General features: G+C 40.3%; 1 protein-coding gene across 1 annotated transcript in view; it reads left to right on the forward strand.

Moving 5' to 3' along the window:
* The window catches only part of SCUBE1 (signal peptide, CUB domain and EGF like domain containing 1), a 192,671-nt gene that overhangs the window by 165,097 nt on the left and 15,281 nt on the right, over nucleotides 1–12,293 (forward strand). The window contains exons 11-17 of the mRNA XM_066568428.1: nucleotides 677–799; nucleotides 4,162–4,281; nucleotides 5,346–5,438; nucleotides 6,985–7,101; nucleotides 8,745–8,903; nucleotides 9,909–10,112; nucleotides 11,565–11,726. Of these exons, the coding sequence (XP_066424525.1) occupies nucleotides 677–799; nucleotides 4,162–4,281; nucleotides 5,346–5,438; nucleotides 6,985–7,101; nucleotides 8,745–8,903; nucleotides 9,909–10,112; nucleotides 11,565–11,726 (978 nt within the window). The remainder of the gene's footprint in view (nucleotides 1–676; nucleotides 800–4,161; nucleotides 4,282–5,345; nucleotides 5,439–6,984; nucleotides 7,102–8,744; nucleotides 8,904–9,908; nucleotides 10,113–11,564; nucleotides 11,727–12,293) is intronic.

Genomic DNA, 12,293 nt, shown 5'->3' on the forward strand with positions numbered 1-12,293 from the left:
GGAGATGAGAGATTGACCTTGCTGGCACGAGTATATGAATGCTGAATGCATGGACTAAAAATGATACACTTCATACTGGCTAAATACTTTTCTAATGCATCAAAAGTCAAAATATTTTCTGTGGAATATCAGTGATAACATACATAACTTCTTCACCTTCTTTCAAGCTTTACCTTTTATTTTTATTCAAGGAGTGGAACTCTAAACTACCCTTTAACTGCTTAGTTTCTTTCGAAAGCATCATTTCCTCCTTCACTTGAACTTCTAAAAGAAACTCTGGGAATCACTGTGGAGAGTTTACCTCCTTGTTTTGCTGAAGTGATGTAATCTCACAGAGGTTTATGCCATTTTTCTGTATTGTCCATTGTTGTCCAGATGCTGCAGACACTTTTGAGCAGCATGTTTTGTATCCAGGAATTTCAGTGTAACTGGTCCTGGCAAGTAAACTGTGTCAAATGCATAAATCCTTGGGAGAGTAGGAGCTGTACAGTTTAAGGACAAATACATGCAATATGCACTACAGTTGTTTGGCACTGTCTGCCTTTATACATGTTTATATGGGCTCCAATGTAAAAGATGCAGTAGAAATAGTTTCCTTATGCAAGTCGTGTCCTAATGTACAGTATATGTATATACACATGGTTAAGACTCTTCACAACTTTAAATATGTTTTCAGATATTGATGAATGCAGCATCAGCAATGGTAGCTGTGACTTTGGGTGTCTTAATACCATGGGGAGCTATGAGTGTGTCTGCCCACCTGGAAAGAAACTGCACTGGAATAAAAAGGACTGTGTTGGTAAGTGTGGAAGTGTGACTCAGAGGTGACTGTGGTGAATGTGTTCTCCAGGAGGGTGCAAAAGCCCATGGTTTTGTTTTAGAGAGGCTGCATTTTCACAATCTAGATCCCCACATTCATTTTATAAACTCAGAAACACCTTTGGAGCTCCCTGGGCTAGGATACAATTCTAGGTCAATTAGTGAATGATCAATATGTTAGATTTTATTTGTGTGGAATGTTTTTTTTAAGTTTATTAATCCATTCACAGAAATCTAAGTTGTTTATTATTATTATCATTATTATTATTATTGTTGTTGTTGTTGTTGTTGTTGTTGTTGTTGTCATCATCATCTTAGGTATTTTATACTTTTGTCCTTAATTTGCCCTCTTCCCATCTCTGTAATGTCAGCTATAACTCTATTTACCTCTAACACTAATTTAGTATATTCAAAATATTTAACTGTTTACAAGTAGGACATGGTAGGATATAATACTGACATTCACAGAACCACACCCCAATTTTTCAAGTTATCTCTGAAGAAGTCCTGCTTCATATAAAGTACTGACTTTATACTAGCTGTGTTAAAAGTATTAATCAAAATGAACACAATTCCTGAGACCAGAAAAATTTGGTACTTGCTGCTAGTGCCACTTTGTGGCAGACCTGAATTTCTGTATCCTTTAAAGAGATAACTTATTTTTCTGGAGTCTTACGTGAAGCACAGCAAATCTTGATCATGGCTACAGCCAAAGTATTTTCTGTGAGATTTTAATTCTGATTTTTTATTTTTAATGAGAACAGCATACCTGGGGTTTTTCATGGCCACATTTTTAGACACAAATAACTTCTCATAGGCACATCTGGGGATGATACCTAATACCTAATTGGGAGCAAGACAGAACAAGAAAAAGGGGGATCTCCCTTCAGGGAATCTCTGCACATACTGAGAGAAAGCACTGCTTAATCTGGAGCAGAGAGTACTGCACTGGCCTCATGTGATCATGCAATTGTGGCATTTTTTTACATGGGTACAGCAGTATAGTAAGCACTTTATAACAAAGGTGGGGTGGGGGGTGAGAGCCTCAAGCTGAATTCCAGCCTTTGCCTCTATGTTCTTCCTAAGCACAATTAAGTGTTTCACTTTCCTGCTTACCTGGCTATTACCTTCCCTGCTATGTAGAGAGCTAAGCATTGTGACAGCAAGAAATAGCTCACTGTGGTTTTTAGTTATCCACTAGGTCTCCCTTGCCATATACCAGTTATTCCTCTGGAAAGGATTTTGTAAGCTAGCAGCTGGGACTAAAATTTTTGGAAGTCTGCTATGAAGTTAGACTATTTGTGCTATATTCCCTCTCAGCCTACTAAGAATGTTGCTTTTTTGAAAATATTCTCCTGCTTGTAAATTTCTCCTCCTTATTTATAATGCTCAGTTGAAGATGGAAATAGAACACCCTTGTCTATTGATACACACTCTAGTCGTTGGTGACTTCAGTGAGGCTTAAAATGAGCATCATCTCCCTGCTGATCACCTGCCTTTATTACCAACGTTTTTGAGAGGAAACTATATTCTCAATTGTTACAAAAGCACAACAAAGAGTGGAATAATTTTATATTTAGTGATCCTGAATACCACGTGATTTGGAGACATTTGCAGTAACAAAACCCTCTTTTGCTCAGCAGTGGCACTTCATGTTTTGTTGCCTCCTCAGTCCAAGGAAATAGTTTCCTTAAAGATATCACCAGAGTAGCATACAAGACTTAGGAGGGAGATAAGTGAGGGATGATTATTCCCATATCTGAGATGTGAACATCAGGCATGTTGATGGGACTTGTATATATTTATATTTAATGACCAGTGAGGCCAGGAATACAAACCAGCTGGAGGCTGCTGGGACTCTTCCTCTGCACTCAAGCCAAATCAGGCAACACTCATTCCAGCTACTGCTTGGAACTGCTTGGTTTCATGTTGGCTTTCCTGGGCTTTTGCCAAGCCCTGGTAGACCCAAACCAGTCTAGCTGCTACAGCTCTGGTGTCAGAAGCAACCCCTACCTCAGTGGGATCTGCTGGCAAGCTGACAGGTAGGAAGAAAGACATTTACAGTACTACAGTCAGCAATGAGAAGAACAAATGTCAGCCAAACCTCTCTTGTAAGGTGAGCAGGTTTGGAAGAAGTAGCAAGAAACAGTTGGAGAAAAATCATGTACCTGAAACAGCATTTCTATGGGGCTGAAGCAAGAACTGCCCTACAGCCACGTGGCTGAGATTTAAGTAGCTGCTTGAAGAGGTGCCCAGCTGCACTTGGTCAGCAGACAGTGCAGAGGGGAGCCCTCTGGGGAAAGGAGGGAAGCAGTGAGGCTTCTTCCTCCCTGTCGGAAGTGATGGCATGTGCCAGCTGCAGCCAAGAATGAGCCTTGTCATTTGTGAGGGAAAAGATGTATTTAAGTAACACTTCAATCCAGAGGAGTGGCAAAATAAAATAAATAGAGGTTATGGTTATCAGTGTCATTCCATCTTCTCAGAGTGAAACACAGAGACTGCTCCAACAATTAACAAAAACTTCATGTGTCTTCAGCTGAAACACAAGTACTGCCTTACCCAAGTGTGAAGAGTCACTTGTGAGACCTGCAGGGTGCTCTGTCTTTATCCTGCCATGAAGCCAAGAGGAGAAGCTGGATTTTTCTTTCACATGAGCTGCAATGTGCCTCATGCTGTAGGCACTGATGAGAAATGGCTCTGTGATCTCTGTGTGTGGCACAGGGTCCCTTCTAGCACTGTTTGGGGCATTTCAGCAGTGTCTGAAAGGGCCAGCAGGACGATCCATCTCCATCCTAGCATCTGCTGCCTCACCTCTGCCTGGCTGGGAAGTTTTCTAGCTCCAGAAGCTAGAGCATGGAGCTAAAGTTCAAAAGTCAGTGGGAGTTACAGAATTTAAAAATATAATTTTAGTGGTCATCTAAGTAAACAGACCATTGTGCACAGTGTGTAGTTGGTCTGTTAAATCAGAGAGCTGTGCCTCCAAAGCAGAGAAAGAACCTCTCAGGTGATTAGTGTTACCTATTGCTTCTGAGATCAAGATGAGCACACAGAATTGTGCTCATAGAGCACAAAGATCCCAACGTGGAGGATAGGAGAGAAAGGCTGATGTAGAGTTTAGGTCTAAAAATGTGAAGGGAGTTTCATTTTCAAGCGCGAGCTCAACATCCCAATCCAAATGCCCTCCCTTATGAGATATATGCTTATTTCAGAAACAGTTGTATCTGTCATTATGGTTTTTGCCACTTCCTGCCTTTTCTCACCATTGTATTCAAGTGTGCGCACAAGGTGCTGGGTTGAGCAGTGTCCAATTGTTTTACATTTCTTTTTTTTTTTTCTCCTCAGAGATGGTGAAATGTCTCCCAAATGCCAAACCAACTCCCAAGGCTCAGCTAGTGTGCAGTAAGACAGGAGGCATAGAGAGCTGCTTCCTGTCATGCCCATCCAATACTCTTTTTGTTCCAGGTTTGTGCAAATTATTTGTCCTCTTCATCTAGGATGTGACTTGTTGACTTTTCTCTCTTAATGCATTCATGATCCTTGCATTCATTTTTTGTTATGGACAACAGTAAATGAGCAAAACCTCATTATAAATTAAATCAAGAAGAGCTGATTGTCAACTCCACATGAGAAGTTTGGTCCTTCATTGTTTAATTTGAGACGTCAGTTGAGAGGGTGGGAAAATTCTAACAAAAAGCTTGTATTAAAAAATAACAAGAATTCACTGAAATCAACTGTTCATTTTTGCCTTCCCTTTTGCCACAGCAATTCAATATATAACAATTTCTTTCTGCACCATCCTGGTTAACATGGGCACATCTCTCAGTCCAGCTGAGTATTATTTATAAAAAATAGGGCATTTCATTCCCCTCCCTCTTTTTATTTTTTACCATTTGCTAGTGGTCATTTTCATCTTCACATTTTTGCAGGGAAGAAGGAGGGGATTGCTACTCCTTTTTCACAGATCTTCTGGCACAGGATTATTTTTGGGTGTCTACTTTTCATGTTTAGTCTTGGCATTATATGCAGTCAAGCTAACATTTTATTCACATTTTATTACCAGTTTAGGAGATATTAGTGGAACTGTGCATTTCTCTAATTGTAAGCACCAAGACAGAGTTTTATCTCTGTAATATGTAAATACTGTTATAGTTCTAAGCACACCATTTCTGTTTCTGCCAATAAGTTCTGTTGGAGCCTGAAGCTAAAATTATTATGAAAATACATGGTTTATTTTCTAAATTACAGGGAAGCAGAAGGACTTTGCCATGGACAAACACAAAATATTTTTTACTTGTGCACCCCTAACCTTGTGCCAAATCACTTATGAAGTGTATCATTCCAGTGCTGGAAGAAACAAACCTTGCCATCAACACTGTGAAGTGTCAAAGGTTTTTAGCAAAGTATTTCAGCCACTTAAAATCCAAGCTCAGCACTTAAAATATCTCGTTGTTTAGCAGCTCTGAGAAGCTGAAGCCCAGAGTTTGGTGAGGCTGTTGCCCGTGTGCTGACTGTGTTCTGTCCCCCAGACTCAGAGAACAGCTACACGCTGAGCTGCGGCGTCCCCATGCAGCACGGCAAGGCACAGCCCAGGCGCAACTCCACCCTGCCCAGCTGCTCAGGTGGGTCTGCCCTGCTTGCTCCCCTGTCCTGGGCCCCAGAGGGAGGGCATGGACCTCGGGGATTGCAGGACATCAGGCTCATTCCTAGGTAAGGCAAGGGTTAAGGTCTTGCCTAATAACAGACGGAAAAGCCTTGCCACAGGGTTGAAGCGGTGTAAGATAAAAAAGTAATTCTTGCAAAAAAATGGGAAGGTAAAAAAGTAATTCTTCAATGACAGCTTTCAGGTGCACAAAATATGGCTCCGTGCACATGTGGTACAGGATTTCTGTAATTCTGTAAGGTTAATTAATTAGGATATCTGGCTGGGACATCCAATAGGAAATCAGTTACCCCGGTAATCCACCCATGGGTCAGCCCCCTTGGGGCTTCTTTGCTCTCTTCTCTTGTCTCTTAAGTTCTGGTAGAAAATAAGATGTCCTTGTCAGGAATTCTCTTCTTAAGAATAAGGCTAAACAGAATTCCAAATATGTATTAGTAGGGTTAGCTTATTATTCTAAAATCTAAGAGAAAAGGTAAGAAAAATACCAGGAGTTATATAACCATGTATTAATGGTCTACAAAGCTACAAATATATTGAAAATTTATAAAAAGTAAAAATCTTGAGGCATCAAAGGTAGCCAATGTTCCCCAAAAACTTGAAGCCTGGCAAAATTAGAAACAGCTGAAACAACATCCACCAGTAGGAAGAGTCAGCTCACCTTACACATACCTGCTGTACTTCTCTCCCATTTTCCAGTTCTCCATGTATTTCTTATATATCTGGGATGTGCTGGGAGGTACAGTGCTGTGGAGTGACACAGCCTGGCAGCAGATGTGCCTGTTTGTGGCACAGGATCAGGCCACCTCTAAAGTCCTGCCTCAGCAAAGCCCTACCAAGGAAAGAGGGACCCACACTGTGGCATCACCTGGGACCACCCTCCACATTCTGCAGGGCCAGCAGGCATCCCAGAGCTGCTGGCAGGTGACATCCAGGCCAGTCTTTTACTCCAGGGACTTCGTGAGGAAATCAGCCAGCAGCTCCATTTTCTACTCATTGCATGACTGCATAACAGCCTTTAAAACAAGACTATGAAAGCTGCCTTGGGTTTAAAACTGAGAGATAAAGCTTGAAAGCCACAGACTGCAATAGAGGCAGCTCCTTTGGATGGTTTTCAATTGCCAGCAACATAGCTCCACTAAATTAACCTTACTGGCACTAGCAGGAGCAGAGCTACAAGTAACATGGGAATTCACAGACAGAGAGCCCAGAAAAAAAATAAAGGTAGGAATTAATCTTTCTCATAGTAAAAGACAAATTCACCCAAAATCTGAGAAGATGTGCAGAGCAAGCATGGTGCTGGCACATTCATTGACCTGGTTGGGCCCAGGGGTAGGAACTCTCTTAAAAATTGAACTTGTGGAAGTGAACCCCCTTGTACAAGCTCTGTAATTCTTGAGCTGACTCTTCTAAGTCACAAGAAAGCTTTTGAGACTGTTTTTAAAAATAAGATCCAGATCTCGTTTCATTTCTGTTGCAATGGTAGCTTTTTTACTTTACATCAACAGATTCCCCAGCCCCTCCAATCAAGCAGAAAGCTCGTTTTAAAATCAAAGATGCAAAATGCCATTTACGGCCTCGCAGCAAAGAAAAAACCAAAGATTCTGGGAAGCAGGCTGTTTCAGGTAGGTGGTTTCTTCCAGCATGTAAACAGCACTTAATTTTTTTGTTTGTTTGTTTTCTTGTTCATTTGCATGCTTTGTTTTTATGCTGCAGATAGGGAAAAAAATCAATGGTTTACATATTTGGTCTGAATTTAAGTTAAGGCCAAGGGTCCCTCTGTGGCTGAACAGTGCCTTGGGTTTGGATCTTGGGTGCTGAAAATCTCACGAGTTGCTTTGAAAAATCTTTGTTCAAAAAAAGTACATGATTTGGGAATGAAGCTGATCCTTTTTCTGGCCTTGTAATGGCACAAATACCCTGAGACAAAAAGCTGTGACTAATGCAAAGTTATATGAAACCATGTCAGTTTGGTTTGGTTTTCCCAAATGAGGTTTTTAAAAGAAAAGAAAAGAAAAGCTATTATTTGTTTGGTTTATGCTGGATTAGTAACCTATTATAGCACCAAAGACAACCCCTAAAAAGGAAGGTTATTATGAAAATCTGATGTTACACAGCCTTAGATCTTTTGTTATGAAAGAGTGAGTAGTTATGATGTTAGAAAAAATATTTATAAGATTTAGATGTCATTAACAAAAATGTGGTATTAAAAAAGTGAAATTGCTACTTAACTTAGCAGCTTACACCAAACATCTACTGGTGATGCATTCTGTTATGAATTTGTCTTACCACCACTTTCACTAGCGACTGAGAAATCTTACTTGAGCCCTGAACAGAGAAGAGTAAAAATACCTATTTTTTTAAAAAGTGAATAGTTTAAAGATTTTATTTTTAAAATTTAGACTCATATTTCATCTTTATCCCACAATCTACATTTTGTATCTCTCATTTTACAAGTATTGACTTAAGTCTTAGTCATCAAGATGCTTACCCTGTGAATAAGATGTGATCATCAGACTCATTTTTAAAGTCATAGAAGCCGAATATTTTGGTCCATACACTCACTATGGGAATGTGTTTCTTGGATACATTTCCTTGTCCTTTGCTTGCTTTGCTTTGTGATGTTATGTCATCTGAACCTCTGAATCTAACAATAAGATTACATAGTGTAACCACACCCTTGGAATGAAATCCTTCTGGTGTTTTGAGTGCTACAAACTTCTCTGTCTTCCCTGACCTGGAAGGTTCATCACTTGTGACAAACTACAATTCTTGCTCAGATAAAACCTTCCAATACATTTTCATAACCTCACAATCAAAGCCTTTTAAAGCCTTTGCTATCTGATGATTGTCACTTCTGAAAGAGATAGAATACTCACTGATAGAGTCCCAGGCCTGACATTCTCACAGATTTATGAAATTGACTCCTTTGCTTTGTTCAGCCATCAAATATAGTTTATAGTATTTGCTGATTTAAAATAATTTCTGTAAAGAGATTTCTAATCCTTGTGCAAAAAGGGTTGGGCAGTTTTAGGCATTGGAGGCACCACTGTGCAGCTGAGCATCACCAGGCTGTGCTTTTGCCTTCTGCATTCATAGCAAAATGAGCAATCCCAACACTGCCCGGCGAAGGTGTCTCACAGTACACAGGAAATGTTATGAAGTCTGTCACTGCCTTCATGATAACCCAGTGAGATATCACCTGTTAGCCTGTCACTTGCTACTTTGCTACTTGATTTCTTCCCTGTGTTTCTTCTCTCATGCAAAGGAGGTCAGTTCCCCTGTACAGACAACTGCCAGGTGACCTTTGTGAACCTCAAGTGTGATTCTTCCAAGAAAAAACGCCGAGGCCGCAAGTCGCCATCAAAAGAAGTGTCCCATATCACTGCAGAGTTTGAAGTGGAGATGAAGTCTGAAGAAGTCTCAGGTTTGTGAAAGATTGGTCTGTGGAGAGAAATCAGAATTTAGTTCCTCGGGGTGTTATTAAAATCTCTTTGATGTTATTTCATCAAGCTGCTATGACCACCTTTTAGCACAACACCTTGTTCAACAACCTCTCCAAACTCAAAGTTTCAGAGCTTTAATTGAAAAGAGCCAGGGATGAAATTAAGCCAAAGGAACAAAAACAACCTGCATCAAAATTCCTTCAAGGCCTTGAGTTAAGACATGTGCTTTAATCCAGTGTGATTTCTTTAAACAGCAGAAGTGCTAATCAATGTACAGGGAACATAAAGATTAGGTAGAAGTTCTACAAAAATGATGATAAAAATATCCTCTGAAATGTAAGTTGCTGAATATTTACTCTGTGAAGCAGAGAGTTTTATCACATAGTTGAAAAATTCATGTTTTCTTACCAAACTTTGGAATAAAAGTAATTGCCTCAAGTTATAAATGAGATGGAATATTATGTTATAAATTCCAGCCAAAGAAAATGTGGACTGAATCCTATAAAGATGTCAGTCCTCAAAGGCAGATTTCTTAACCTTGAGGGGCACATCATTAGCCAAGTGATTCAAACAGCAGTTGTGCCTGAAAACACCTTTCTTTTTGTCACTAACACAAAGGTGTTTTGGTCAGGGAAGTGGCAGGAGTTCCTAATCAACTGAGAATAGCATGGGCAGAGAAAATTCAGGAGCATTAATGGTGGCAGACTGAACACACACCTGAAGGAGAGCACATTGGGATTGATGCTTTCTGCAGCACTCAGTGTGCACTTGCAGGCCATGGAACTGCTCCGTGGACCTCAGGATACTCTCCTGTCCCTTTGAAAGGCCTGATATTGAATACAGTGAGCTGCTGCTTCAATTTATATGGACAAGACAGTGAAACAAACAGAGGTGTCATAGTGCAATGCAGGCTAAACTTTTTGTTAAGCACCTCTTTTAAACATGAATCTCAATTGCTTCTAGTTTTGTTATCATTTCCCATCTAGACACCTGTAACATTGACTGTGTTCGGAAAAGGATGGAGCAGAAGCTGCAAACTGCAATCAAAACATTGAGGAAATCTATTAATAAACAGCAATTTTACATTCAGTTTTCTGGGACAGAATATGAAGTGGCTCAGAAGCCAGCTAAAGCTACTGAAGGGCATGAAGCGTGCAGTACAGGGCAAGTACTGCAGGATGGAAAATGCGGTAAGTCCAAAGAGCTCGAATATTTAGTCATATCCCACAAATCAAGCAGTCTGAAATTACCTTTTCCATGGTGAACTCGGGAGGAAATCTCTGAGATAATGATTTAGAATTTAATGATCAGTATTACTCAGCATATATGCATGGACTATTGATGGTTCAGACTCTGAAAGGAATTCATTAGATGGTTGTAGGAAAACAGAAGTGTAAATATGGATACATTCCCATGCTGTCAGGTGGTAGATATCAAAACCTGCCACAAGACAATGTTGGCAGTTAGTTGCCAGTTGCTCCCATCTTATAAAAATATATTTACATTTATTGACATTTATTTATATTTGTATATATTTACAATTCGGTAAAAAAATAATATGATGTTTGCCTAGTTGCTGTGTATTTACTTTTATATCATCAGTGTCAGTCTCCTCACCATCAAACAATCCATGATCCATGGATATGTTATATTTCATGCTCAAGAGGTCCAATTAAAAAAAAAAGTACAGAAATCTATTTCATGCAAAATACCTAATTCCTTTAAGCCTTTTCCCATGTTATCAGGCTCTAGTGCTCTGCTGGGGACAGTGTGCTAATGCAAATTTATTAATGGCAGTTCTCAGCACTGCAAGCTTTCTAATCACTTACAGACATCTTTTCAAAATCAGCATACCTATTTTTCCAGCTTTTGAGATACCGAGTGACTTACAAGCCAAAAGAGGTCCCATCTGATAGGTGCTTCCAGTGAGTGGGTTCAGAAGTAGTTGTCATCATATGGGAAGAGTGATATAGAAACTGTATTTGAAAGGTTGTTGCTATCAATATCTAGAAACTGGACATTATCTAGACATTTTAACCACCCCTACCCAGCAGAGAAAAATGTGAAATGCAGTTATGTGCCCTGTTGAAGCCAGAAAAGCGCGTGTATTGATATCTGTATTTAGGATGCTGTACAACTGGGGTATTTGAGTGGCAAGAGACAGAAATTATTACAGAAGTTATTACAGGGAATACATTGCCAGTGGAGAAATCTCTAGAACTGATCTCAGGGGACAGACTTTTTGTTGTCATCTGCCATAAAACCAACTTGTAACTGCACATGTTATAAACTAAAAGCTCACACTTCCCACACTTTATGCAGCACTGCTTTGATTAACTGCAAGATACTCTTTCAAGACTGCACCCAGCTTTATTAACACACATGTGTGATAAACACCTGAGTGCACTACAAAGCCATTTAATATTTTAAACATTAGAAGCAGGACCTCACCCTGATAAAATTGACCTAAACCCCAGTGGAGATGGGTCTGTTTACATCAGGACCCTCCACTAACACCTGCAAAACATGTGCCATCATAATCCTGGGGCCAAAGACATCCACCTTCTCTAAATGTTCGGTGTTAGGGTGAATAATGTGATCAAAGTGAACATCCTTACGTACGCTCCCCCTTGTTTCCTCAGTTACCTGCAGCACGGGCACCTTCTATAGCGGAGAACACAAGCAGTGCGTCCCGTGCTCGCCAGGAACCTACCAGGACACAGAAGGCCAGCTCACCTGTGAGCCTTGCCCCAGCAACGATGGCCAGGGAGTAACGGGCGCCCGCAACGTCTCGGAATGTGGAGGCAAGTTGAACTTGATCATAAAAGCTTTAGGTGTTGCCACACGCACGCCCTGTGAGGCAAGGAGGCTGAAAGAGGAGAGAGCCTGCCACAGTTCTGGCTTGTAAAGGTAATAGAAGAAATCTCTGTGCACTTACGAGCAATGGATGGTTTGGCTCAGGCCATCTGCTCCCATTGCTGATGAGACGATGGGATCTGCTGCAACAGTGTGAGTTATGGGATGGAAATGAGCAAGCCAAGCAAAGCACTTTCCTTCACCTCAGGTATGGAAATGCCTTGACTTGTTAGGACTCATCAATGTATTGTGAGCCAAAGGGATGGATTGCTTTGGACTGGTATTGGTGAGTCTAATAATGAACCTTCTCATTTAGTGTTTTGCATGAGATGCAGCTTACTTGCTCTAATTAGCAGCAATTATCAATTTGAGATAGTTATCCTGTAGGGATCTGTAACCCAGACTCAGAACTAATGATTGCAATTTTCAGCGCTGCTTGAATGCACTGTAACTTTGTGATGTAGCATCTCTGATTCAACTTCATGATTTATAAACTAAATTTTAATGATGATAAT

Source organism: Molothrus aeneus, chromosome 32 (assembly GCF_037042795.1).
Source record: "Molothrus aeneus isolate 106 chromosome 32, BPBGC_Maene_1.0, whole genome shotgun sequence".
NCBI lineage: Eukaryota > Metazoa > Chordata > Aves > Passeriformes > Icteridae > Molothrus > Molothrus aeneus.